The following is a 27,443-nucleotide window of genomic DNA, read 5'->3' as shown; positions in this document are numbered from 1 at the left end:
GTAGAGACTCTACAAGACTCGACATCTGAGAGTCCTCACAAAATCTCAGATTCTCCGAATGAACATGCGAACGATCCCAGTTTAGATGTATCTGCAAAAGATCTAGGCCATGAACGGAAATGGACCATTGAACATCCTGTGCGGCAAGCGCTATCAATTCGATATCTACTCTTCCGCTACCCCAGCTCGGTACCCTATCGAATGCGCGATCAGACCAACCACCAGAAGATCTCCCACCCCAAGGCAAACCATGCATGCATCCCTCAACAAAACAGAATAAGGAAAAGTGGGTCATAGTACATGAGTAGGGTAATGAGGAGAACGCGTAAAGGATGCCATAACCACCAAGAGAAAAATGCGTGCCAACGCGACGCTCAGATGAACCTCCCTGTCTGCGCCAAACACCGTTCGCGATGCCAGCCAAACGGACCAACTTCCCCACATAAAGATGGGTATTTACACATTATGCCAACGATCAACGACGCGCTTGTGTCTGCGAGAACCAATCGTCTTGTGTGGAGTGGTACTGCCGCCGTAATTCGGCTTCTTCCTCTTCTTGGCTTGACTTGAGGATTTCTTGCATCGTCTCGATGTCTTTGATGATGACGTTGAACGCCTCGGTGACCTCCTTTAGGACAAGGTTGCGATTGTAGTCTGAGCGGTGCTTCCAGATGGCATCCATGAGCGCGGCGTTGATCTGCTCCAACTGCTCGAGCGAACATCCAGATGTCGAGCGGACCAGTTTGTCATGCAGCGCAATGACCATACTGTCGTCGAGGATGAGCTGCGGCTTCGGCTCCTCGTCATTGAGGATCTGATTAAGATTCGAGTGGTGCGGAGGTGCAGGTGCAGGCATGGAAGTAACATGCTGAGACGATTGAGAAGGTTGCGATGGCTGCGAGTTCGATGGCTGGCTGCTGACGTAGTGGACTTCTGTATTTGAAATGTGGTCAGTATTGTGCTCTGGGGAGAAGCGAGTGGAGACCTGGAGTCGCTGGTGGAAGGGGGTTGGCGAACCTTGTGTGTCGGGAAGCTGCGACCCGTTGGGCTCCGGCATCATCTCAGAAAAGTTGGGGACGCCAGATGGTGCAGCACCGTTGCTACTCTGAGTGCCAAATTTGTTGTCTGAAGACCTGTTCGACGTCTTCTGACCAGAAGTCGTCGTGGAGGCACTATTGTGGTAGTCGTTGGGATGCGAGTTCGGTGCCATGAAGGTCCGCCCGGACATCTGTGACTTCTGCGTTTGGGTTCCCTGGCCCTCAATTCTACTCGGTGTCTGGAATTGGAAGTCGTGTTGTGTGTTGGCATTCAGATCCTGGCTGTCAGTCATATGAGTGTCGTCGTTGGAAGGCGCAGTAGAGCCATTCGTTGCATGCTGTGTGCCTTCGCCACTCGTGCCATTGGATAGACCTTCAGTGTGAGGAGCTCGCAGCGGGGTTACCGGTGGCATGGCCAAACGACCAGGCACAGGCTCACCCAGGGTGATAGGCCCTGATGTTTCGGTGGTACCGATGGACTGTTCTGGAGGTACACGTGCAACATCATCGAAATCCTTGTTTGCGGCGATGGCTCTTTCCCGCTTCTCTTGCGCCTTCCTCTCCCTCTCAAGTTCGCGCTGGTAGACCGCTTCACACTCCTGGAGAAGCCCAGGATTTTGGTGCATGAAGAAGTTGTCCAGATCGACTTCAACGTTTGTGATCATCTCATTGCCCTTTAGGGTTCGCTCGGCATCTCCGAAAGTCCTCGCGTCCTTTACAAGAGTCTTGATATCGAAAAGGTAATCTGCAGGGCGCTTGTAGTAACCATTGGACAAGCGCTTCTCGATCGTACCAAGGTCCAGATTGTAGTATTTGTTGCCGCTGTCGACGTGTAGCAGAACGTCGACGCCTTTGGAATCCTTGGAGAATTCCCACGGACGAACAACGCCTTGCTCTTCTTGTTGCTCACGTGGCAGGTCTGATCGCACATGATCAGAATCTTGCTCCTCGAGCAGATATGCATACCAGGATTCTTCCAGAATTGGCTTAAAGAATTTCCTGTGACTCCTCTTCAGTTGGTCCATGATGGGTTGAATGACAATCTTCATCTTGTTGAGGGTGAGCCTATCCTGTTTCTTCTGCGCCTTCTCACGGGCGGCAAGTTCCTTAGGGTCAACCACTGGAGCAACGATAGGTGCAGCCTCAAGTTCAGGTAAGATTCGCTTCTTCCTGTTATCCGGATCAGGAAAGTCTGCTGGAGACATGCGGATGTAGTGACTGATGCTGTTGAAGAACTCTGCTCGCCCTTCTTGGTCTGGCCGCATAAGATGGAACTGATTGGATTGTGAGAAGGAGAAAAGATCCATCATCATCTGGCGATCAGGCTTCTCCTTCTCATTGAGCAATTCCATGACACCCAGCAGCATGATCGGTTCGTTCGCGCCAACGCTTCGCAGTAGTAGCTTAAAGGTCTTGATAGCTTGGGCAGGCAGTGTCTGGTACCAGACATCGACTGAAGGGATGTAGATGACACTAGGCTTGTGCCGCCTGACCTCTGTAAACAGCTGGGTGATGGCTGCCTCAGGTGCTCGCGTGGAGTCCTCAAGGATAGTGGGAAGGTCGAAGGACTGAACATGCAGACCTTCAATTTTGTTCAAGAGAGCAGCACCAAGATATTGCTGGCCCATACCTTGAAGACCGCTAATGAGCAAACGGGGTCTGAAGATTCTGCTGCTCTCGAAGTTGCGCATGGTGGCTTCGCGTTCGAAGCCCTTTTCGTCGTCGCGGTCATCGTACGCTGCTTCCTCGAGTGCGCTGAGTTTCTTCCTCCGTGGGATGAGTTCGTCTATGCGCTTAAGGATCGCGGCTAGTGGTTTCCGTAACAATGGCTCGATGTTCTTTGCCAGTGGTGCTGCACTAGCCGTGACTGTTCGTTGAGAAGATGGCACCATCTTGTTGACCGAGATCATGAAATCCTTCGCTAGGATCTTGATGGTGCTGGGATCAATCAGAAGCTTCTTTTCAGAAGTGTAAATCTGAGGGTAAGTCCCCTGTACGGCATTGAGAGCCGCTTCTGTGCAAAGCGCCCGAAGGTCGGCACCTCCATAACCCTTGGTTAGTTCGGCAAGTTGATCCTTCATTTCCGGCTTCAGAGGTGGCTCCCAGTTCTTAGTGTGGATGTTAATAATGGAACGTCGGCCCGCAACGTCTGGCAACGGGAAGTAGAACTCGCGGTCGAATCGTCCAGGACGTCGCAGTGCAGGGTCTACGGAATCAGGACGATTGGTGGCGCCTATCACGATGACTTGTCCGCGACCATCCATACCATCCATAAGAGCGAGTAGAGTAGCGACAATCGAGGCGTGAATTTGCTCTTGCTTACTAGAGCGAACAGGCGCCAGTCCATCGATTTCATCGAAGAAGATGATACTTGGCTGGGTTTTCCGCGCCTCCTCGAACAGCAGACGAAGCTGCCTTTCAGCTTCTCCAACCCATTTACTCAGGGCGTCAGCACCCTTGCGCATGTAGAAGGTGACCTTCTGTCCATGAGTGCTGACGCTCGAAGCGAGAGCTCTGGCAAGAAGCGTCTTACCAGTACCGGGCGGACCGTGGAACAAAACACCTCGTGGCGGGGTAATCTTGAAGCGTTGGAACACCTCAGGATATAGCAACGGAAGCATGACCATCTCCTTGAGCTTGTTGATGTGGTCGTCCAGTCCACCGACACCATCAAAGTTGACGTTCGGGTCAACTCCAAGAGGATCTGAATCTGCAAGAGCCTTCTTGTCTTTGACCTTGCCCAGATTGGCGGGGCCGCCGCCAGAGTCTTGCTTCGGGTCTGCGTTGTGAGTCTGAGGGAACCCGAAAGTAGGCGCGGTCGCGGTGGTTGGCGTCATGCCAATTGCGCCGCCGACAGGCTTGGGCATCTTCTGGTTCTCATCGTCGCTACTATCGGAATCACCACCTGCAGCTCCCATGCCAGCCTCGACGCCACCACCGAAGGGGCCCTGACTACGCCACAGGCTTTTGTATGTAGACCGTCCACCTCTTGCCCTAGGTCGCTCCGGGGCAGGGCCATCATCGTCATCGTTCTCGAAGACAGCGTTCTGCTCGGGTCGAACAACACGGTAATCCACGCCTGCGGCGCGAGCGCGGCGTTTGGGCGCTTCCTCGTACGCCACGTCCTTGTCAGGATTACGTCGGGAGAGGCGCCGTCGTTTGTTGTACTCCAAGTCTTGTAGCTCATCCTGCAGTTCGTCTTGGTCTAACCCTGACTCTTCGGAGGAAGAGTTGCGCCTGCTACGCTGTGACTGCCGGGTCTTCCCTCGTTGGCGGGTCGATCGCCGCCCAGAGCCTGACGCACTTTCGGATGCAGACTGCTTCTCCTTTTCGTGTTCCGACTCGGACATCTCCTCTTCCTTTTCGTCGTCTGCTGCAGGTTCAAAGTCACTACTTTCATCGGCGCCTCGTTTACGTTTGGCTGAAACAGCACGGTTCTGGAAAGAGACGTCAGTTGCGGAAAACACATATAGCCAGTCAAACATACCCTGGTGTTGCGACCGCCACGGGTGACGGGCCCTTCCTCTTCGGAATCCTCGGCAGCGGCTTCGTCGTGCTGGGACTCTTGGATGACACCTTCCATATCATCGTCGTCTTCGCCCTCGGCATCGTCCTGTTGAGCTTCTTGCGCAGGTGAACTGTCCTTGCTGGCTTTGACTTGGGTCTCTTCGTCGACGAGGAGCGCGTCGAGTGGACCAGGGCTGTCATCGCGTATCATCGACGTCTCCTGGGAGGCCTCCATGATAGCGCTGGGATGTTGGACTCGCGGGCCTTTGCCGCCTCGTGTGGCACGGGCGATGACGGGCTCAGGGCTGCGCGTGCCTTCGCGCACGACCTTGACGTGCCTGCCGGAATCCGAAAGCTGGACAATGGGTTCCTCCACATCGTGCGACAGGCGAGTACTGCGTCGCGTGCCATGGACTTCAGGTGTCTTCCCGCGCGCAAGGGATTTGCTGCCTGTGCGAGTGCGCAGATTGCGACCGGAGGCGTGGTCGGGCATCTTCAGCTTCACGATGAGCGAAGGCTTCTCGACCTCTTCGATGGACGGCTGCGCGCGGCGTCGCGATGCGGGCTTGGGCGAATCGTCTTCGGATGGCGTATCTTCGATCTCGTCCTCGCTCTCCTCGTACTTGATCTGCTTCTTGGTGGCGCGGCGCACGCTTCTGCCTGTCGCCGGGTTGATCTCGGGCTCCTCCGACTCGGAGCGCTCTGAGAAGGAATCTTCGGACTCTATCTCGTCGTCTTCGTCAATGTCAGAGCCGCCGTATGCGCGTCGCTGGCGCTTGGAAGACTTCTTCTTAGCTCCAGGCGTGTGTCGGGTGCGGCGCCGTTGGGGCGCGGCGCGTTTTTCCGAGTCGTCGTAATCGTAGTCGTCCGGGTCGGAGGCGTTGGGGTCGATGTCGAACTTGCGCTTCGCTCGGCTAGACATGGGGACTCGTCGCGGTGAGGCCTAATGCGGTCCTGCGGGATGTTGTGAGTGCGCGGCCTCGGGGATGCGTCGCGGTGAGAGCGCGCTTACACCGCCTGTGTGGATTTTACAAGCTTCAAGATGGCATTAGATGCAGGGGAACCGTCTCCTGCATGTGCGCCGATGATGGCGAAGGTGTGCGCCGATGATGGCGAAGGTGTGCGCGATGCCGTCTGGCGTGTCGCCTGGGCGTCGTGTTGTTGTGAATGTGGGAACGATGTCGAGCGCGCGATGCACCGGTCAAGACGACGCAGAACTCAAAGAAAGCGGCTTCAAACAGAATCAGTGCCCTGATAAATGACACTGAGAAGCGAAATAGTCGAGATAGACAGACGTGGTCGAGGGGCGTGTGGTGTTGGGGTGCGATCGCGAAGGCCCGTCCAATCCTAAGCGCGCTAAACCCCAACCCGAATTCAGAGCAAGGAACACTTTTTAGATGCACAACCACAACAATAGCGAACGCCTCTATTTCTCGACTTTTAACAATACAAAACGTGTCAAAATGTACTGCAAAAGTCGAGTTGATGTCCAGCGAGCAAATTCCGCAGCTTTTCGGGAGTCTTCCGCCACGTCTTGGACTGCTATTTGAGCCCTTTCTTTTCGACTTGTAGCTCTTGCTGCTGTCGGTTCCTGCATGATCGACATGCGGCTCTAAAAGCTTAACGCGTTTAGAGCTCGCTGCCATGTGTGGGGAAGAGCGAACTATGCACGTGCACCACGTGCTGGAGCGACCCAGTTCAACGCCACCCCTGAGCAAACAACTCATGACGCATAAGTCTGGAATTTGTTTGCATTTGCAGAGATCGGATATTTGTTTCGTTGTAGATATGTCATACACAACTGTTGTTGCGGTCGTCGGAAGACGTCCATACTCCCGCGGTGACCGACAACATTCTCGAACAGCGCAACTTACATGTTGACAATTCTTTGCGGGAGGCAATGGTTTTCATCGAACAATTGTTGTGTTTGTGGGCTCAAGGTGCATGTTAGGGTGGGTGCCTTCGTACCTTCCAAGGTTGTCGGGTGGTTGCTCCATGTGGCCGCGAACATCGAATAGACGTAGGCCATCTGCAAACAAACAGCTATTTGAGCTTTTTGTACTGGAATTTCAACACAATCGTCGTTAGATGTACTCTGATCCATGCGATGTTATGCGCCAACGCCGCCCGGTGGAATATTGGTGTGGTCTTGGAGCCTCCACACCCGTGCATCGTCAGGCCCATCTCAACAGTCGCTAGATGCCAGCGCCGAACAAGCCCCACGATTTTGACGAGGATTATCTCAACCACTTTCGATATCAGCTCCTCTTCCAGTCAACAAGCAGCCACCCTCGTCTAGTCCAGCTTACCCAAGTATGGCCGACATGCCTCACTAAAGTCGCAATGCTCTATCTCCGAACAAAGTACACGCTCTTGACGCTGTATACGCCATATACGCGAACACTCTGCCCGGCATGTCACCATTCCTTGAAGGAATGGCAAAAGGTACTGGAATTTCGCACGCAGATTCTTGAATTAGAAGCTCCTTGATACACAGCTCATTATTCTTACGTTGTCATCGAGCACTGCGGAGCTGCCTCCGTGCTGTCCGCATCCATCCCACCAGAACAAGCCGAACCCCGCAGTTTGGCCATAGCTCTGCCCAACGTCATAGGCTCCCAAAGCTCCGCCAGACCTATCTGAATATTAGTCTACGAGAGATTGACGTCTTCGGGTGGGCTAAGCAATCTTTATTCCCACGCGTGCCGCCTTTAGAGTGGCCGAGTTCGCGGTAGTTTATAATCGATCTTCACACCCACTTCCAGACGCCATGCGCTCTATTGTGACAGCAACTCGATCTCTCGGACGTCAACAAGCTTACAGAAGTCACTTTCAGAAGAGATCCTTACCATCAATTGTCTCTCGAGGATACGCAAATATGGGCCATTCAGTACCACCAGTACGTTCCTACTCCGTTTGCGCGATCATCCGCAACGACCAGCTACTGACCGCATACAGCTCAACGACAAGTCTCTCTTGAAGAACCAGACATATGTTAACGGAGAATGGATAGACGCAAAGTCAGGCAAGACCTTCGAGGTCAATGGTATTCCAGCCCCACCAATCCTCTAGAAACCCTCTAACACGCAGCAGACCCAGCGACAGGCAAGCTCATAGGCACCATGCCTGAGATGGACCGCGCAGACACCGAAGCCGCCATCGCAGCAGCAGCCGCCGCACTCCCTTCCTTCCGCAAACTCACCGGTCGCGAGCGCTCACGGCTCCTACGGAAATGGTACCAATTAATGATGGATAATGCGGATGATCTGGCGAAGCTCATAACCTGGGAGAACGGAAAGCCCATGGCAGATGCTAAGGGAGAGGTCAACTACGCTGCGAGCTTCTACGAGTGGTTCGCAGAAGAGGCACCGCGCATGTACGGAGCCACCATCCCGGCGACGGTTGCTGGTAACCGAGTGTTCACAATCAAGGAGCCTGTCGGTGTTGTTGGATTGATTACACCGTAAGTCTCGCACTTGATTCGGAAGGATTATGGCTAATGTTGTCAGATGGAACTTCCCCGCAGCTATGATCACGAGAAAGATTGGACCAGCTCTGGCAGCTGGTTGCACCGTCGTGGCAAAGTCTCCCGGCGAGACGCCTTTTACAGCGGCTGCCCTCGCCGAGCTTGCGCACCGAGCTGGAATTCCCAAGGGTGTCGTCAACTTCGTTACCGCACTTAAAAACACACCTGAAGTCGGCGAGACAATCACATCGAGCAAGACTGTCAAGAAAGTGTCATTCACAGGATCGACCGGTGTCGGCAAGCTTCTGATGAAGCAGTCGTCGGATACACTCAAGAAACTCTCGTTCGAGCTCGGTGGAAACGCACCCTTCATCGTCTTCGACGACGCCGACCTGGAGACAGCCGTGACCGGAGCTATCACATCCAAGTTCCGGTCTTCAGGCCAAACTTGCGTATGCGCCAACAGAATTTATGTTCAGTCCGGCATTTATGATGAGTTCTGCACAAAGTTCACCGAAAAGGTTAAGAGCTTCAAGGTTGGTGGCGGCTACGAAGAGGGCACTACACACGGGCCTCTCATCCACGACCGTGCCGTCGACAAGGTGGACGCCCACGTCCAGGATGCCGTCAAGAACGGCGCCAAGGTCCTGTTCGGTGGACAAAAGCTACCTGATCTTGGTGAGAACTTTTATCAACCCACAGTCCTCCGCGACATGACCAAGGACATGCAGCTTGCCAAAGATGAGACCTTCGGCCCTGTTGCCGGACTCTTCCCCTTCGATACCGAAGCCGACGTTGTCAAGCTAGCCAACGCGGCCGACGTAGGTCTCGCAGGTTACTTCTTCAGCAAAGACATCCAGCGAGTTTACAGGGTAGCTGAAGCTCTGGAGGTTGGTATGGTTGGTGTTAATACCGGTCTCATCTCCGATGCTGCCGCACCTTTCGGAGGCGTGAAAGAGTCTGGCTTTGGACGAGAGGGAAGCCATCTTGGTATCGATGAATACATTGTCACAAAGACGATCACAATGGGCGGTAATGGCCAGCCGCTGCAAGGAGAGTAGAGGATCAATACAGACTGATTTGCGCCGAGGGGTCGAGAAGCCCCGCCACACGTAGCTTCATTTCCTCCGTGTGCGTGACAACAAGTACAGATCATGAGAAGGTTTGTGCTCAAGCCTCGACTGATACCGCAGTGCAGAACCATTCGTCGAATTCTTGGGGAAGGAATGTGCCGTGCACGTTGCAAAAAGAACTATCGAAGGGAGCCACTAGCGTGTCATGTTCGCGACTTTGGAGTTTAGCGTAACGCGTAGCCCAGCGCAACGCGTGCCTGTGCCATCCTGTCCTTGCGGCCGTTTAGTAGGTACCTGTCGAGTATTTTGTTTGCTTCTTAATTCTCTATAAGATTAATAGCATCGAGTGACCTTGCAACGACGGCATTTCAAACAACTAATCGCATCGTCGATTTCACATTCCTTCCTTCGACGATCTTTACCTACCGGTGCCATTTCCGACACACATCCCTGATAGCATCACTTTCGGCCGTTTACCCCTCTCCGCCACCGTCACGCCAAAGCACGTTAAGAACAGGCCGAACACCCAGTTCAGACTTTGTCACATTTAGCTCATTCACAACTACGATGGCGCACGTTTCGTACGATCAAAGCCATGTCTACATCAAGTCGGAGGCAGGCCTCGACCAAAAGCAAACCTTAACTCCCGGACCGAGTCCGACGATGTCAGCTGCACCGTTTCCGCCAGGTCCGAGCAACATGAAGATGGAGCAGACTCCGGAACCGTACAATATCCAGCAAGAGGAGTATCTCCAACAAGAACGAGAGAGCACCGTAGGTACTATGGATGCAACCACACGCACGGCGAACTGGGTACAACAAGGGAACAACGTCACTGTCGGTCAGGCTGTACCAGCCCTTGGGTCAGCTTTTTCGACACCGGTTCCAACTACTCAGGCAGCGACTGCCCCAGCTGCTCAGACGACGGCAGCTCAGATCACCCAGAACTCCATGGCGTCTAGTAGATACGCCCAACCAGAAACCAATGCCGACCCCTCTCCCGCGGCATTGAACCGTCTGGCATCCAAGCGACTCCTCGAAGATGATTCTTTCTGTACAGGATCACCAACAAACAAGCGCATCAAAGCCGAGCCATCCTCCTCAGTCTCCGGCACCGGCGTTCCTCGGATCAAGCTGGAGCCCTCCAGCTCCCACACAGAAACCTCTCCCATGCACCGCGCACCCGAGAACGACATAACCGAAATTATCAAGACATGCACAAAAGTCAATCTCAAACCTTTCGAACTCGAGTACCTTAGCAAGATCCAAACTAGAATCGACTGGGTCTTCAACCATGGCGCAAAGTCTTTCGACATCCTTTCCGAGATCAAGGCAATGCCGAATAACCCGCCTGATTCCTACACGTTTAGTCTCAAGCCCGAACAGAATCGCCGCATCGGCGAATTGCAGAAGAGGATGAAGGATGCGCAGACGGGGTTCAATGCTCAGGGTGTGAAGGCCAACCCGCTCTCGACTCCTAAGGGCAGGAAGATCAAGAATTGTCGGGCGAGGACTGCGAAGTCTCCATCAGTGTCTGTAGAGCAGGGATTCAAGGTTGAGAAGCTCTTGGGCATGTTGATGCTGAATGACGAGTCTGGGGCTGCTGTTGCTCAAGCTGCGTCCAATTTGCTTGCTAGTAGGGGGTTGAAGTTTACTTTGTGTGGAAAGGAGCTGCGGTTGGTGGAATCGTAGATGGCATCGCGGTGCTGTTGGATGTTTGGTACTTTCTTCTAGGGAATTTGTAGCCGGGATGGCTTTCTTGTGTTGCTAGCAGTAGGAGCGGGTTCTCTGGGCTTTGTGCAGGTAGACTTGTGGTCTCTGTTAACCACTCTTTATAATTTCATTTGTTGTTGCACCTATGTAGTCTTTGTTCGATGTAACATTGAATCTATCGAAGCATCTTAATTGCTTTCTTGGCTGTGTCGCTACACGTCTCGTGATAGCTGAGCGAGAAGCTCTTGATGAGCGTCTACGTGGACTCTGACAACGGAGCACTATCAGCACTTCAGCGACCCTTCGACTTCCTTCTCACATGTAAGCTTTTCGGATGGCCGATTTACGTATATATTGCAGTTTGTGTCAGAAACACCGGACCAAGTGTGGCGGCGCAACGCGCATGCAGCATAAATACCCAACGTCATCGTCCCCGCACAATCCAGGGGAAAGCGATTTGTCGCTATGACCATTTTGGGGCTATAGATACCATCCAAAAAATATCAGACCTTGTAGTGAGCTCAAGGTCAACAAATGTTATCAAGAGAAAATCGATTCGAACACCCTTCCCGCGAATTTCCTTGATAGTTGCAGGACATCCCCTCACAGTCGGCTGCTAGCGCGTTGCACTCGCGACCGAAGTTTAACAGGGCACAACGCGCATCCGCAACCCACTGTTCGCAACTTGTCGCACATGTCAAGCACCGTCCCCCGTCGACTCTGAGTGACGCGTATAGGATCGCAAGAGGTACTGCAACTGATACCGACAAGAAAAAGCAATTCCATCGACTTCCCGCTTCCGGTGCCCTTTCCGAACGTCCAGCGGTCGCACCTTCCACCTCAACTCACATTCGGCACTCGCCTACAACACACGTCATGATGCGCTGGCTCAGAGGCAGCACTGCGGCAGGAACGCCGGGCGCAGAGGAAGGAATTGGTAAAGAAAATGTCATGCCAATGGCATCAGACAACGTCAATGCCGAGGGCGCGGAGGACGAGGTTGAGACCTCGAAGAAGCCGTTGCGCAACACCCCGCGCCGTGCTGCAGCAAAGTCCAAGAAGAGCGCTCCTGCCAAAGCTTCGCCCGCGAAGGCTGCGACTCCCCTGCGACGGTCCACGCGCGCGCAATCGAGAAAGAGCGGGGGCTTCTTCGACGCGGCACAGGAAGCCACGCCAGACCCGATGTCAATCGCCTCGATCATAGATGCACCTCCGACATCGACACCACCACATCCCGAATTCAGTGCTGCCGACGAAGCACAAATGTTACAAGATCTGGACAACACGGACGAAAGTCACGTCGAGTTGGGTGAGATGGGGATGCCGCAACACGTCGTCTCTCACACTCAGGAAGACGAGAGTCGCGTCTCGTTGGGTGAGATGGAAGTGCCACAGCAAGTCATCTCTTACACTCACCCAGACGGGACGGTGGCAGAAGTTGCAAGTGGAGAGCCAGCGGCTGAGATGTCTGCGTCTCTGCGAGATGCTGTCGCTTCAGAAGAGGCTGTCGCTGTACAGGAGACTGCTGCTGTACAGGAGACTGCCACTTCACGAGCGACGGAAGACACTCACGCGGTTTACTCAGCTACGCCGGCTTTCTATTATGCCAGCCAGAACTCGACGCTTCCTGTAGATAATCTAACAATCTCCGCGACCGGCACATGCTACGTTCCATCATCGTTCCGCCCCGATGGCTCCATCCGTAGAGAGATTCGGATTCGTCCTGGCCACGCCTCATCGGTGCCTACGAATACGGAACCTAACATCAAATTCATCCCAAACCTATCGGCATCTGAAGCACTCCCATCACAAACCGACATCGCTCAGTCGTCAATTCCAGCCCCGTCGACCTCTAACCAATCGAATGAGTCCTTTACAAGCCACAGAGCTATACGCCCAGGAGGATTCCTTACTAGCAGATACGCAGACGTCCCAGCTGCAACACTAACACAAGCGTCGGGTTTCACTACGCCGTTCTCCGCATATGCAGCAAACGTCAACTCAGGGAAACGTCGACATGTCGAGGAAGAGAACGAGGGACCATCGGGATTTCAGGATGAGCGCTCAGCGAAACGCATGCGTACCACGAACAGTCGCGAGTCCATAGGTGACCGCCGTACGGCAGTTCCTCAAATACTTCCCAGCCCTTATGACAGATACGAATGGGCGCTTATCAATGACAACATGAGGGATAGCCAGGATCAAAGCATGGTCTCTGAACCTGAAGAGACGCCAGAACGGTCAATTGTTGGTCAAGACATCGTCGATAGAGAGCCAGTAATCAAGACTGAGCCCGTTGACGATGCACCAAGCAACTCAGCTGTGATCCCACCAGCTCCCCAACCCCCTCTGACGCCAGCTCAGTCCAATTCACCAAGTGTACGACAGCCACCGACCGCATCAATAGCAACACAAGGTCCGACCTCGCAAGCTCCGGTCTCAGCTCCCGAGTATATCGACCTTTTTGAACTCTGCATACCACGCTTTGGCAAGCGCCAACCGATACAGCTCGAGCTAAATAAAATCAGAGAAATAGAAACAAAGACAGCGCTGATATTGAGTGGTCATAAGGAGAAAGTCGACATTCTAGGCCAACTCCCTCCTTGGATGCGGGTCAATATTTCGAGGAAGCAAAGACAGTTGATTAACGATCTCGTGAGGCGTATCAAAGCAGCGAAAGCAGGCCAGCATAGCTATGCCGACGTGAGAAGTTTCAACGCCACCCCGAGTGGGTCTACGCCAGCACCCACAAGAGCCACAGCAGTACCAGTCACACAGACATACCAGCAGAAATCTGTCATGGCCGCGCCAACACCACCCCAAGCTCAATTGTTGGCACCTCAACAAGCCCGTCAACCCTACGGTCTCGACCCCCTCAAGTACGAGAACACATTCGGTCCAGCTCTGGTATACAGCGCACTGGAACAAGTCAACAATATGCTAGGAGCGTTTGGAGTCAACGCACGCTGTTACCCCAGTGGCATGGACTCGATAACTCTAAAGAACCAAAGTATAGTGCCGCCTCCTCCTCCGACTGGCTGCATGCTTCTTTCACTGGAGAACATGCCCTACGTCAAACTGGCTGGGCCGGCTCTGGTGAACCACGCGTTACACCAGGTCAACGACATGACCAGCTCATTGTGGCCTGGACAGTTTGTGTTGCATGGGAAGGACATGCTGCTGTTGCAGTCGTAGTTTGTTGCATCGTGGCGATAGCACTGTAGTTATCTTCGAGCTTTCAATGGCAACAAGATACTTGTGGTATAGATTCTCTTCTTGTATAATATTAGTACCGTTTCCGCGGGTCCAGACTTTCTCATGATAGTTCAGAGTACCTTGAACGTCTAATGAAATTGCTTATCAGAATCCTCTGGTGATTCGCAAAACTTCTGATCACATATACATGAACAATGCGGTAGCACGTTGACATACTGCCGTCACTTCAAAGTATACGCTTCCGCAAGACAAACCACACGGAGTGTCATGACTTCAAGGTCATCATTGAAAGTTGTTCATTTTCATGCCGGTGTACCCAGCACTATCGTTGGATACATACGTGAGGTCCTGAATGTAATACCCCGCGCCATAACCCTGAATGCTAAAAAGAACCCATGCAGAAACACCCTCTAGTACCTCTTACCCTCGCGGAGGATGTCGCTGTACTCCTCAAGCGGGGATGGTGTGAGCTTCTTCTCCGCCCACAGGTTGGGGGTGAGGAAACCGTAGGTGTGTGCGACGGCGACGAAGGTAGCCTTCAGGGTGTTCTCAAGGGTCTTGGTGGAACCGGAAGAGGCAGTGTAGATGTCGGCAACACCAGCCAATTGCAAGAGACGCTTGACGGCGGGCGATGCGACAAGGCCGGTACCACGGGGAGCGGGAATGAGACGGACAGTGACGGAACCGCACTTTCCGCTCTCCTTGGTGGGGAGCGAGTGAGGCTCACCAAGGTTGGTACCCCAGTAACCTCTTCGGATGGGGACGACGGAGAGCTTGGCGATGATGATGGCGGCGCGGATGGCGGTTGCGACTTCCTTGGAGGTCTTGATACCGAGACCAATGTGACCCTCGGAGTCACCGATGACGACGATGGCCTTGAAGCGGGTACGCTGACCGGCACGGGTCTGCTTCTGGACGGGCTTGATCTTCATGACCTCGTCCTTGAGCTTGGGAAGGAAGAAGTCGACGACCTGGTACTCCTTGATGGGGAGAGAGTGGAGGTAGCTGCCCACAGTCAGTAAATATTCCCACCCCATTGTCGCCTCAGAACGTACATCTCCTCCATGCTCTTGATCTTGCCGGCCTTTACGAGACGGCCAAGCTTGGTGACGGGCTGCCATTCCTTCTCCTATGCCAATTGTCAATTTCCCGCGCTTTATGCCTCCAAGATATTGTGTATGCGTACTTCGGTCTTTCCGCCACGGCGGCCACGGCCACGTCCGCGACCACGTCCACGGTCACCACCGCGGTCTCCACGAGAACCGAATCCGCCGCGAGCGGGGGCAGGAGCGTCAGCCATGATGTATGTTGGTGGGGTATACGGCTGCTGGAGTTGCGATTAGCGACGGCTGAGAGGGTGAGGAGAGGTGGGAGAGCGTACGATTTGAAGTTCCTGGGAGTTAGTGCGTGCTGTTGTCGCGGTCGCACTTGCAACTTTCGATATTGAAATGCTCGCTTAGGTCGTGGATGACGCTAGCCGCATGTGGCTTGGCGCAACCAGGCTGCATGCGGGATGCCCAAGTGAATAATCCACGGGTGATCACCACGACTGCAAGGCGCAATTCTTGGAGGCTGTACAGCTGCATTTAGCTAAGTGGTTACCTCTCTGTATCGATAGAGTCTTTCATACCCCAGAATGCAACATTCGAAAGTCGTTTGCCAGGATACTTCACAAGAACCTCGCAAGCACGACGATACGTCTCTAGCTTGCCAGCGCTGTTCCTCCTCCCGAAAACCCTCAAGACTAATCGCATCCCGTGTTCTGCTTGATCGTTCTGTCCATGAATATCGCGTGTCTCATGCTCCCAAGCTGTTTAAGATGACGTGGCTGACTAAGAGCTTGCGGAGCGCGCCTGACTCGTTCACATGCGCGAGGCACCAACGCTACCACATACACAACTACTTCTCACCAACGCCTCTTCAAACATACCATAGAGCGCACAGGAGTCTTATGGTTAATCGTAATGTCTATCTTTAATTCGGTCCTCGGCTCGCTCTCACCGCCGCGGCGATTCAGAAAGTCCTTCGAAGACCCTCACGCGCGCGAACACGAACTACCACTTTACAACTCTCCGCCTTCTCCTCGAATACCACCGCCTGTAACTTCCTCCGTACTATGGCACGCCCCAAGATCCAGTCTTTCTCCGCCGCCGCGCGTTCCCGACGACCTACTAGCTTTGCAACGGCGAGCCAGACATCTCGAACAACAGCTGCAAGAGCTACTTGACGCACAATCTGATGGCCTGATGGGCAGCCTTCGCGCAGGAGACGGTCGCGGATCGAATGGAAGCACCACACCAACTGTTAGCAGTGTTCGGTCCAGTGACCGAGGCGAGGACAGCGGAAACGGCCACAGCGCAACACGGAGCAAGAAAGTGGGACTAAACACAGCAAGGCAAGGCATATCTAAGCGGATAAGGCAACTCGCCAGTATCAAGGCCGAGGAACTAGACCTCTTAGATGAGGATCTGAGGAAACTGCAAAGCACAGTGGAGAAGACCGATGCGTGGAGCCAGAAGCGTGTACGGCTCGCGAAGAAGATCAGGGATATAGAAAGAGAAGACGCTGGCGCAAGAGCACAAACCTTACAAACGGAAGCTTCGAAGCTAGAACAGGAGATTCGACAGAAGGAAGAAGAACTATGGGCGCTGAAGAGACAACACCGGCGAGTCTTGGACGAGCTGGCTGATACGGAAAACTCTGTGGAAGCAAAACTGGCATCGTACAAGACATCGCTGTCACTGTTAGATCGGGAGGTTTCAAACTTCCTTGCCCGACCTCCAAACGCGGACCACGTACCAATGTCGTCCTCTCCGTTCCTCACACTACCCGCGAAGCGAAGAACACTCGAAATGGCGCGCGAATACTGGCAAGACGAGTACACAAGGCTAGCTGAGAGGTGCGAAGAGGTCGACAGAGATCGCGGTGCGCTTGACGAGGGCGCAGTACTATGGACCGACGTCATGAAAAGGGTGGCAGACTACGAGACAACCCTACAAGACTCTATGCGGCCCACGGCACAGAAAAGCTCCCCAGATCCCAATAAGCTTCTCGAGCAAATGGATACAATAATTGCCTACCTCGAAGAGAAGCTAGAATTTGCGTCGTCGCGAAGTTGGAACCTCCTGGTTTGCGCTATCGGTGCCGAGCTGGAAGCGTTCAATCAAGGCAAGAATATGTTAGAAGAGACTCTTGGGTTGAAACGAAAGGGCAAGGAACGAGCTACAGAACCGTTGATAGGTCATGATGGTTTTGAGGCTAGGGAACCAGAGGAGATGACGGGATCTGCGATCAGGATCAGTCGGTCCCCGCCGAAGAAGGCTGCGTCGCCTAGACAAACGTACTTTGACTCTGAAGATGATGATCCGGATCCCGAACTCATGATTTCGCATCAGGATACAGATACTGATTGAGCTCCACGCGGGGTTATTGTCGCGCTGTTCTTCGAGATTAAATACCCTTTTGTTTACCCACGCTTTTTAATCAATGAATCGCCATGCAAGACATACCCTTCTACTTGCTCATGCCAGTAACGTGTCGTCATGTGAACAGCCGTGCTGCGTGGCTCAATCTATCGATAAGAGTGGGGAAAACGGAGATAGCCCGCCTTATTACCGTCACTACTAACAAAGCTCCCGCCCGTTACGAGCATCACCATCATAATCACCTCGGTACAACTTGCGACATCTGCTGGACAGCTTCTCGCAAGTATGAGTTCTTCACACGCCCCGACTAGCCCACCTACCGAGGAGGACACCGCAAGAACCATTGTTTACGATCCAAACGACCCGTTCTGGCGCGATACTGAAGATGATGATGACGACATGGACTTTGTGCCCGCAGAAGAGGGGACCGACGACAATGAGGACGGTGAAGGCGATTTGAGCTTTCATGGTATATTGATCTGCCTTGTATGGCTCATGAACTATTTACTGACATTGTCACAAGATGCTGCCGAACGATTGAGTAACCTCAGCGGAGTGGAGATCGCATTCGAATACACCGACGATAACGACGAAGATGACGACGAAGAAGAGGACGAGGACGAGGATGATGATGACGAGGACGAAGAAGAAGACGAGGACGGGGACGAAGATCCAGACGATCCTCGGCAGCCAGTCATGATTACACGTGAGCAGATAATGCAGTTGCTTGGGCATGCCGGATTAGGGCGGATATTTGCCACCGATTTAATTCCTCGATCCGGGCTTCGGCGACACAGGTTTGACGATGACGAGCAGGAAGATGAAGAGGACAGCAATGCAGGTACCGGCTATGATCCTATTGGTACAAGGTCTTCTGGCAGAAGGCGAGGGCCACGAGGCAGAGACTTGTTTGAAAAGGTGCCCAGTGAAGAAGGCCAGGAACTGATGCAAGGAGGTAATTTCGGAACGAACCCACGACCAGAGGATACTCTCCAGAGGAAAAAGAGGCTAGCATACAACATCATGCGACGTGAGCTAGGCATCGGTGGTGATGGTCGCCAGAAGAATTCCACGAAGCTGTTGAGGCAAGACATGATACCCGAGTCTGTGGCGGACACCATCATACACTACAATGCGCGATGTTATTCGGGACAATTCTCTGACGATGGTAATTTCTTCTTCTCATGCGCTCAGGACTTCAAAGTGCGCATGTACGACACGTCAAATCCATATGACTGGAAGTATTACAAGGCAAGTAACATCCTTGGATTTGAAGCCCTGCAAAACTGACCTGTCGTAGACAGTGAGATATGATGGCGGCCAATGGACTATCACAGATGCTTCATTAAGTCCAGACAACCGTTTCCTGGCATACAGCTCGATTCGAAGTATCGTCGCGCTAGCACACACGGACCCCAGTGACGATTCTGAGCCCCATTACCTCGACTTTTCAGATCTGGGTCGACCGGCCCCGCGTGGATTCCGCGGATACTTTGGTGTAAGATAGTCACACATCCTATTCGACTTCGCAACTGACCGTTCCAGATTTGGTCGATAAGGTTTTCTGGCGATGGACGTGAGATTGTAGCGGGAACAGGAGACAGCTCTGTCTATGTGTATGACATAGAGCGTCGTCAGTCTGTACTGCGCATCCCCGGTCATCAGGACGACGTGAATGCGGTCTGCTTTGGTGACACTAATTCGCCTCATATTCTCTACTCTGGTTCAGACGATACTACACTCAAGGTCTGGGACCGAAGAAGCATGGGCGATGGCCGAGAAGCTGGTGTTTTCCTCGGCCACACCGAGGGACTAACGTATGTCGACAGCAAGGGTGATGGGCGATACGTACTTAGCAACGGCAAGGACCAAACCGCTAAGCTTTGGGATCTGAGGAAAATGATGTCAAAAGAGAAGGCCGATCGCATTGATCCCAACGCATACACCAACCGCTTTGAGTACCGATCCAACGCGTACGACTTCGATGACTACCGCCCACATCCACACGACTGCTCGCTTGTCACCTTCCGAGGGCACAAGGTCTTGAAGACGCTTATCCGATGCCACTTCTCACCACCCGGTAGCACAGACTCGCGATATGTCTACTCCGGCAGCTACGATGGATCGGTCTACATCTGGAACCTGGATGCGACACTTGCTGGAAAAGTCGATGTTCTCAAAGCGACCAGAAACTCAAGGCCACGTGAAACAGATCTTCTCTCTGGCATGTACGATCACTGGGGTAGGAATGAAGGCAGATGGCAGACCTGTGTTCGGGATGCAAGCTGGCATCCAAATGCGCCCATGATTGCTGGTAAGCATCTATATATTCTGTATTTTCTCGGTTCTTTTGCTGACCGTCGCTAGCGACTTCATGGAATGGCTGGGGAACCTCACAGGGAACTTGCACGGTCCACACATGGAATGACGGCCTTGAAGAAGATGAGGCGGAGCCGAAGATTGGAAGGCGGGTCAATCACATGTTGCATCATGACGAGCGGCTCTACAATACCGAAGGCAGGACGAGAAGGCATCCTATGTGGTACGAAGACATGATGAATGAGGAGTGAAAGCTCCTGCATCAGCTGACCCTACCAGACTTCCGATGAACGGGCGAACGTAGGCATTGTATATAGGGATCTAGGAAGGAGTTTAGGAGGTTATTGTATATACGCGGAGACTTTCGGTTCTGGATCAGTCGACTCTGGCGCACGATTCAGTTTACATCACGTCATATGGTCCGCAAGCTCCATCAACGTGAATGTTGCGCATGCCTAAATTTGGATATAATCAAACTCCCGCTGACCAAACCTGCGTACTATACAGCCATTTTGAGTATGCCATATGTCCTCTATGGAGCCCACAAGGTAAAGGCCGGTCTTTCCACTCCCAATGCCCCTAATACAAGATGATATGATGAACGGACCGGTGTCGTGGTCGAAGATGCAAAGGGAAGAGAATCGATGTGTTGTGGCGTAGTAGCGTCTATGAGCCGCCGACGAGGATGTTGTTTACGGGGATGTGGACCAGCTTGACGACGTAGCCGATGACTCCTGCAAGATGGTCAGTCTGATGGATATGGGGCGTATATGCGACCTGTCACTAACCCATGATCAGGAAACCGATTCCTACTGCTTGCGATATCCTGATGAACTCCTTCTTGTCGGGCTCTGCGGTTGTGTTAGATGCGTCGTCATCGGCTTGGAGAAGCGGTCGTACTGGTGCAGCGGTTCATGAACAGAGTACCCTCCCGGAGGAACTCAGCGGGCATACTGCGCGGAGGTTAGCCATTGCTCTCTCATCGTGCGATTGCCGTCGGGCTTACTCAGCGAATTCCTTGACGTTCTCCATGGCGACTGATACGTGACTGTTGATTTGTGGGGTGGGTGGAGCTGTCGTGAGTGAATTGTCGAGTTGAATGTATCGCGGGTTGTCGGAGTAGTCGCGAACTCAGGGTAGCAGCTGCCAAATTACCAGACGGACGCAATCTGGCCTTGCGGAGAAACCCGACAGGGGTAGGTGTTGCGCCAAGCACGCTAAGCGGCGACGCTAACTTCGAGCTATCGCATCCGCGTCGTCGTCTGTCGCTCACCATCACTCGTGCTCGCGCCGACAAGTCGACTCTACCCACTTCCCCAGGTTTGTCACTCAACGCAGTCACTCACTACGCAACAGAGCCGCCCACGAGACACGCGACCGCGACCCGCTTGCTTACGTCGACTCACGCGCAGAGTCAAGGGTTGAAGGGGAACGTGTTTGGCATTTGACTCGAGCTCGTCCTCGTTGCTCTCCATTTCTTCTTATTCCTGGTAGCGCACGATTCAGCGCCGCATCAATTCGAAGGGACATTGTATACAGCAACTTCGCTTCGCGCACACTGTACTGGAAGCTAGCAATAGCAAGCGCAGGAGGCAGGCTGAGGCTTCACACACACATCTCTCACACCACATCCTGTACCTTTTACATCTCCGCATCTGCCAGGGGCGATCGGACTACCCCGTCTTGCACTGAGCTGTCTTTCTGGACCTTGTCACCACGCGCCGACAGCGGCACTGTACGTATGGCCTTACACTCTACGCTGTTTGTCTCTTCTCTCGCTTTCGCATTGCAACGGACGGCCAACGCATACTTTCTTTTATCACCCCTCTATCTCATCATGCTGATTTGTATGCCAATCACAGAATTGCATGTACTTTGGCTATTGATACTAGCACATCAAGTACCTAAAAGCGAATTAAAGAAAGAATACCGGAACAAACCTCATCGCTTACTGCAGTTGACTTGACATACCACAGCAGACATGGCTGACGACGACAACTTCGATATCGACATCTACGGCGATGACTCCTACCAAGACTCGACCGCGCAGCAAGACACCACCGTAACCGACGCCAACACTCCCAACACAGATGCGAACGCTGCGACATCAAACAACGCACCGGATACCACGAAGGCGGAAAACGGCGATCAAGCGATCAAAGAGTCCACAGAGGACGCAACAAACGGGGATGGCCATCATGACCAGAGCACCCAACAGATAGCATCCACAGGGGGTGCGGCTGGCCTCGACGTTCACAAACAAGCACCTCAGCAACAGGGTACAAAGCGCAAGCAGGGTGAGGACGATGATCGCCCGACTGATCCCGGCGCGACCGCAGCGCTTATGATCAACGACGTAAACTGGTGGATCAGCGAAGAAGACATCCGCGGATGGGCTAATCAGAGTGGTTGCGAAGACGAACTTGTCGAGGTAACCTTCAATGAGCACAAGGTCAACGGCAAGAGCAAAGGGTTAGTCACTCTATGGCTTTGAGGTACACCAGGCTAATCACTCTCGTAGTCAAGTCTTCGCTCTTTTGAACTCACCCCAAGCAGCCACTGCTTTGAAGCACCAGATCGAGAACCTCTTCCGAGACCAAGCCCACACGAAGAAGCCGACCGCCATCTTCAGTCCTCCACACGTCAATCCGTTTAAGACACTACCAAAGGATGTCCCCGCGCGCGACAAGGGTAGGAACGATCGCGCTACTTCCGGCAACTACGGCAACCAAGGTGGATATAACAACAGAGGCGGATACAACAACAACCGTGGCAACTTTAACAGAGGAGGCATGGGCTACCAAAATAACCGTAACTTCTCTCCTGCTGGTGGTAACATGGGCGGCAACATGGGAGGCTACGGGGCTCAAGCACCAATGGGCAACTTCGGCAACCCTATGGGCGGTATGAACAACTTCGGAGGCGGCTTCAACCGCGGTGGTATGATGGGCGGTAATATGCGCGGCGGCATGGGCAATCGTGGTCGTGGTGGCAACATGGGCATGAACCCTATGGGCGGGAACCCCATGGGTGGCATGAACATGCCTATGGGCGGTAACATGATGGGCATGGGAGCCAACATGATGGGTATGGGTGGTGGCAACATGGGCATGATGGGAGGAATGGGTACGTCGAGAAACTTTCATCCTCCGACTAGTGACTTAACCCCCATACTTCTTGGTCCTTCGCTTGGATGATCGCTAACACTGAGACTACAGGAGGTGGCTTCGGCGGCAACCCAGCATTCAACCCAGGGTTCTTCCAAGGCAACCAAGGCGGCAACGATGGCAGCTGGCAGAACCCGCACGGTGCCAAGAGGCCCCGCCCCGAGTAGGGTTCCGAGCGCGAGCGTCTATACCACGTGCCAAGAGAGCTATGCAAGCCGCATCGTGATTCGTCAGAAGACCGGAGAATCTATTATCGCAAGATGCACGAACGCCATTTTGCCGCGAAGGAGTATAAACGCCAACGCGAGTTGAGAGGCCGTCCTTCCGCAGACGACATGTCTGATAAGACCTTGGACAGGATCATATGCGGCGTTTTTCCTTGAAAACGTTTCGTGTCTCATGCGACACAGTGGGTTAATGACCTTCTTGGTATCTGGTCTTTCTCTTCTTTTTCGGCGTTCTTAGGGCGGTCGGGACGTCTTCCAGGAATCAATCTCTTCTTCAATTGTTTTGCTAGTTCTCTCTCTTGTTTCCCCCAATGGCATACTGTACGTTGATGGTACTCGGAGGCCTCCACCTTTTGATACATCGTTGTCTTAGATCTTTTACTGGGGGTCTTGTCTGCCTTTTGAGTATCGGAAATGTCGCGCGTGTATGCACTGATCACACGTATGGTGACTTGAGCACTTTGCACCCGGTCAGCAGCTTTCACGCCGGTTTGGATACGGAATAACTGTATTACTACTTTTGAAGATAAGTGTCTTCGGCGTTCGCATGTGAGCTACTTACCCTGAGGGCAGGAGACCAAACCGTGATCACAGGAGTGCCAAAATCCTTGGTGGAGAAATGTCGCTTCCCAGGCTAATTTGGAGTCAGGCCCGCGCGGACCTCACATGAACCCAGACTGGGGCTTACAATATCGCTAGGACGCGATGTTTCTACCAAACACAGCAACGACCAATGAAATTCTCTCAATCGACCTCGCTATCTCCTTCCAGGCGCCTTCTATGCTTTTGCTTCCGCACTGGAAAACCGGGTAAGAAGGCGGCTTTTCAATATAAGCAAATGAAAGTGGAAGCTTGGTTGTCGCGCTAACCGCAAGCGGCGACAACTTGGGGTAACAACCTCATTAACATGCGAGGCTTGTAGAGAGGTGGCGAGGGGAGTGTGGGTCAGGCTATATGGAAGAAAATGTGAGGTGAGTTAATTGCGCCAAAGAGATGGGACAGAGTGTATATCTTGCACTTATTCCTGGCCTCTCTGAGAAACAGTCGGTCAGAGCTCTCAAGTATCACAATGAGAATCTCTTACGCAAGCGCAGCAGTGCTGCTAAACAGCGCTTTTGCTGTCGCTCAATGTACGTTTCCCCATGGTCTCGACAGCGGAATATTGGCTAACACAAGGCAGCGACGAACGGCACTGGCGTAAAGTGCCCTTCGAGTTCAAAGTTCGCGTCGATCTCAGCCGGCACTTTCTTCGCAAAGCTGAATCCGGGGTGGAATGTTGGCAATACGCTCGATGCCGTGGAGACTGAAGGCAGCTGGAACAACCCACCTGTTGTAGGAAGCACATTCGACGATGCTAAAAGAGCTGGGTTCAAGAGCATTCGAATTCCTATTACCTGGGCGTACCACTTCACCTCTCAATCGCCCGACTGGACCGTCGATGCCGTATGGCTACAGCGTGTATCAGATGTCGTTGACATGGTCACAGACCGCGGATTGTACGCCATTGTCAACGTCCACCACGATTCTTGGACTTGGGCCGATTTGACAGTAGCGAACACGAATGTCACGGCCGTTGAGGAGAGGCTTGGAAAGTTGTGGGAGCAGATTGGCAAGAAGCTTGCTTGTAAGAGCGAGAAGGTTGCTTTTGAAACGATCAATGAGATTCCAGGTACTACGGCTGAGCATGGCGCTGAGGTCAACAGGCTCAACGATATCTTTCTCAAGGCTATCAATGATGCTGGGGGTCACAATCCGAAGCGTGTTGTTACGCTCGTTGGAGCTGGCGAAGATGGAGTGAAGACGTCGCAGTGGTTTAAGAAGCCTGATCCGAAATTTAAGAACCCCTGGGGCATTCAGTATCACTACTACTCACCTTGTAAGTAACAACGACCTTATTGCAGAAGTATTCTTGACTAATCATGCCACAGACGACTACGTTTTCCAAGCCTGGGGAAAAACTACATGGGGCTCCGACGCCGACAAAGCTACTCTCGAAGCCGACCTCGCCGCCGTCCGCGGCAACTTCACCGATATCCCTCTCGTGATAGGTGAATGGGCTGCATCACCCGTCGCTACTGAGACCGCAGCGCGCTGGCGATACTTCGACTTCTTCCTTCGCACAGCAGCGAAATACAACACTTCGACTATACTCTGGGACAACGGAGCCGACTTCCTTGACCGCGCAACACATGTTTGGCGCGACGAAGTAGCCTTGGACATCTACCGCAATGCAGTAAAAAGCATCCCGAACGCGCTCCCGGAAAGTACTACAGACGGCTCTGCTACAACGCAATCTAGCTCTGCGTACATATACCACCGCAAGAACGAGACCGTAGGAGACGCTACACTAGGCTTCATGTTCAACGGAAACACCCTCAGCAAGATTAGCAAGGGAAGCAGACAACTAGCGAAAGGCAAGGACTACACCGTCTCAGGCGAGAAGATTACCTTCTCAGCTGCATACCTCAAATCGATCATCATGCCTACCTCGCCCATTGGCAGCCTAGCAAACCTGACCTTGGCTTTCAACCGCGGCGCTGCGCTGCAAGTCAACGTTCTCCAGTACACCACACCAGTTCTGTCCAGCACCTCCGGACCCGCGCCGGCAGCCGGCCAAGACCTGCTCATCCCGATTACATGGTCTGGCCAGAACAGACCTGCAGCTATCAAGGCTACCAAAGCCGATGGAACGTATCTGGTGGACGACTGGACTCAGTACCTACCTGTGCTACAGCAGGGTCGAGCGACGTATGGTAACCAGTGGGATTGGACTGCACAGGGTGTTGTTATCAAGGCTGCGGCTTTGGATGCTGTTAGGGCGGCAGGTCAGGCTACGACGTTTATGATTGAGTTTTATCCGAGGGAGCCAGGGAATGCTGTGGAGTACACTGTTACTGTTTGAAAGAAGTAAGGGTTAGAACCTGGCGTACTGTGACGAGTCATAGTTCAGATAGTGATAAAGTTCATGATATGCTGATCTCAACCACCGTTGACTCAATAAATCGCATTACGATCAAAATATATACACTACTCTCTGCAGAGCGAAAGTATGCCAAAAGGACATCGTCACCAAACCTATCCAGCTTAGACGACGGCGCGGGAAACAGGGATGACGATGTCGTCCCGCTTACGGCCGCCACCAATGTCGGTGGTAACCTCGATAGCAGCCTCTCCGTAGACGACAACACCGCTGGGCAGAGTCTCCTGAAGGGTAACGACTACAAGGCAAAAAAAGTTAGTTCGAAGCTATCAGACTGGCATATGGAGATGTAAACGTACGCTTTCCGTCGTAGGTGAAGTCGAATGTCAACTGGTCGCAGCCGTGGAGGTAAGGGTCCTGAGCCTCGACGCAGGTGTTCCTCAGCTCGGTGTACTGGTCGTTTGAGAACTCGGCGTGGAGGTAGATTTGGCCAACGTCGGGTCCGACGGTAATCTCGACGTTCCACTGGCCTTGGTTGTCGCGGGGGAGGACTGCGGCGGAGGCGGTGCTGGCTACGAGAGCGAGGAGGGCGGTGGTGAACTGCATCTTGGTGGTGATGGTGTTGAAAGTGGTTGGTTGGTAGATGGGAATATCGGTAGTAGGAGTAGTAGTAGTAGTGGCGAGGAAGTGATGGATGTTGTTGATGATGTCTGTCTAGCTGAGTGGAATACCGAAATTATATACGCAAAGCCGTAGCTGCCGAGTACCACCGAAATGCACGTTGCTCGTGATTACGGAGTACGAGTACGAGAGCTACAGAAAGCATCTATTTTCACGTTGTAATGCGAGGTGTATCCTGGACCTAGCGGTGTGGAGTTGCCTACCTCTTTCGCACTGATCGTCCGTATGTTCCCCATACAGGGCACCGAGGTACTGTAGCCCTGGGTTCTCAATACTCGCGAGCGCACTGGTTTTGCGCTTCTCCTTTTCGATGCGTTAGTTGACTTATTTTTAGAAAGGTACAAGCTCTGGTCTTGTCGTAAGATGAGGCTGACGTCAAAACATGCGACCGTTACCTAGGTATCGACGATACTAACATCTGACACTCCAAGAACCTTTGAAGACTTAATTATGAGTTTGCGCATTGTTCAGGTTTCTTACTGATGGTCATTTACTTCTTATCGCCATCTCGACTTCGTGGTTTTGGTGAGGAAAGAGTCTGAGCTTCCCGAGGTCTTCACCCACCGGATGAATCGCCCGTAAGCATGGAAGAGGAAGTGGAGAGGTAAATCTCCGAGCTACAATGCTACTGTGGCGCCGTCAAACCGGAACAAGCTTTTCACGCCGAGAACACGAGCGCCAGTCAGGCACGG

At 53.0% G+C, this 27,443-nt stretch overlaps 11 protein-coding genes across 11 annotated transcripts; 7 read left to right on the top strand and 4 right to left on the bottom strand.

Moving 5' to 3' along the window:
• Positions 1 to 475: 475 nt before the first annotated feature.
• J4E83_000543 (uncharacterized protein) lies at positions 476 to 5,466 on the bottom strand (the record flags this gene model as incomplete). The annotated part of the gene is made up of 3 exons (XM_049327505.1): positions 476 to 933; positions 1,018 to 4,474; positions 4,525 to 5,466. 3 exons carry the CDS (start codon positions 5,464 to 5,466, stop codon positions 476 to 478), a joined length of 4,857 nt encoding a protein of 1,618 aa, XP_049193650.1.
• A 1,956-nt stretch (positions 5,467 to 7,422) lies between these two features.
• J4E83_000542 (uncharacterized protein) lies at positions 7,423 to 9,071 on the top strand (the record flags this gene model as incomplete). The annotated part of the gene is made up of 4 exons (XM_049327504.1): positions 7,423 to 7,443; positions 7,503 to 7,590; positions 7,638 to 8,007; positions 8,054 to 9,071. The coding sequence occupies 4 exons, from the start codon at positions 7,423 to 7,425 to the stop codon at positions 9,069 to 9,071; spliced, it is 1,497 nt and encodes a 498-aa protein (XP_049193649.1).
• A 675-nt stretch (positions 9,072 to 9,746) lies between these two features.
• On the top strand, positions 9,747 to 10,775 carry J4E83_000541 (uncharacterized protein; the record flags this gene model as incomplete). Its single annotated transcript, XM_049327503.1, has 1 exon — positions 9,747 to 10,775. One exon carries the CDS (start codon positions 9,747 to 9,749, stop codon positions 10,773 to 10,775), a length of 1,029 nt encoding a protein of 342 aa, XP_049193648.1.
• Positions 10,776 to 11,672: 897 nt separating this feature from the next.
• Positions 11,673 to 13,991, top strand: J4E83_000540 (uncharacterized protein; the record flags this gene model as incomplete). The annotated part of the gene is made up of 1 exon (XM_049327502.1): positions 11,673 to 13,991. One exon carries the CDS (start codon positions 11,673 to 11,675, stop codon positions 13,989 to 13,991), a length of 2,319 nt encoding a protein of 772 aa, XP_049193647.1.
• A 431-nt stretch (positions 13,992 to 14,422) lies between these two features.
• RPS2 (40S ribosomal protein) lies at positions 14,423 to 15,312 on the bottom strand (the record flags this gene model as incomplete). Its single annotated transcript, XM_049327501.1, has 3 exons — positions 14,423 to 15,017; positions 15,068 to 15,141; positions 15,199 to 15,312. The coding sequence occupies 3 exons, from the start codon at positions 15,310 to 15,312 to the stop codon at positions 14,423 to 14,425; spliced, it is 783 nt and encodes a 260-aa protein (XP_049193646.1).
• Positions 15,313 to 15,976: 664 nt separating this feature from the next.
• Positions 15,977 to 17,425, top strand: J4E83_000538 (uncharacterized protein; the record flags this gene model as incomplete). The annotated part of the gene is made up of 1 exon (XM_049327500.1): positions 15,977 to 17,425. One exon carries the CDS (start codon positions 15,977 to 15,979, stop codon positions 17,423 to 17,425), a length of 1,449 nt encoding a protein of 482 aa, XP_049193645.1.
• Positions 17,426 to 17,722: 297 nt separating this feature from the next.
• On the top strand, positions 17,723 to 20,007 carry J4E83_000537 (uncharacterized protein; the record flags this gene model as incomplete). Its single annotated transcript, XM_049327499.1, has 5 exons — positions 17,723 to 17,906; positions 17,961 to 18,688; positions 18,738 to 18,935; positions 18,983 to 19,751; positions 19,805 to 20,007. The coding sequence occupies 5 exons, from the start codon at positions 17,723 to 17,725 to the stop codon at positions 20,005 to 20,007; spliced, it is 2,082 nt and encodes a 693-aa protein (XP_049193644.1).
• Positions 20,008 to 20,422: 415 nt separating this feature from the next.
• Positions 20,423 to 20,708, bottom strand: J4E83_000536 (uncharacterized protein; the record flags this gene model as incomplete). Its single annotated transcript, XM_049327498.1, has 3 exons — positions 20,423 to 20,490; positions 20,545 to 20,607; positions 20,657 to 20,708. The coding sequence occupies 3 exons, from the start codon at positions 20,706 to 20,708 to the stop codon at positions 20,423 to 20,425; spliced, it is 183 nt and encodes a 60-aa protein (XP_049193643.1).
• Positions 20,709 to 21,737: 1,029 nt separating this feature from the next.
• Positions 21,738 to 23,090, top strand: J4E83_000535 (uncharacterized protein; the record flags this gene model as incomplete). Its single annotated transcript, XM_049327497.1, has 3 exons — positions 21,738 to 22,228; positions 22,278 to 22,882; positions 22,975 to 23,090. The coding sequence occupies 3 exons, from the start codon at positions 21,738 to 21,740 to the stop codon at positions 23,088 to 23,090; spliced, it is 1,212 nt and encodes a 403-aa protein (XP_049193642.1).
• Positions 23,091 to 24,219: 1,129 nt separating this feature from the next.
• On the top strand, positions 24,220 to 26,052 carry J4E83_000534 (uncharacterized protein; the record flags this gene model as incomplete). The annotated part of the gene is made up of 3 exons (XM_049327496.1): positions 24,220 to 24,280; positions 24,331 to 25,026; positions 25,079 to 26,052. 3 exons carry the CDS (start codon positions 24,220 to 24,222, stop codon positions 26,050 to 26,052), a joined length of 1,731 nt encoding a protein of 576 aa, XP_049193641.1.
• Positions 26,053 to 26,234: 182 nt separating this feature from the next.
• Positions 26,235 to 26,676, bottom strand: J4E83_000533 (uncharacterized protein; the record flags this gene model as incomplete). The annotated part of the gene is made up of 2 exons (XM_049327495.1): positions 26,235 to 26,368; positions 26,430 to 26,676. 2 exons carry the CDS (start codon positions 26,674 to 26,676, stop codon positions 26,235 to 26,237), a joined length of 381 nt encoding a protein of 126 aa, XP_049193640.1.
• Positions 26,677 to 27,443: the final 767 nt, after the last annotated feature.

This window comes from Alternaria metachromatica (genome assembly GCF_023757995.1).
Source record: "Alternaria metachromatica strain BMP 0045 chromosome Unknown scaffold_1, whole genome shotgun sequence".
Lineage (NCBI taxonomy): Eukaryota > Fungi > Ascomycota > Dothideomycetes > Pleosporales > Pleosporaceae > Alternaria > Alternaria metachromatica.
The sequence above is the reverse complement of the archived record's forward strand: the minus strand, read 5'-3'. Positions and strand labels throughout refer to the sequence as shown.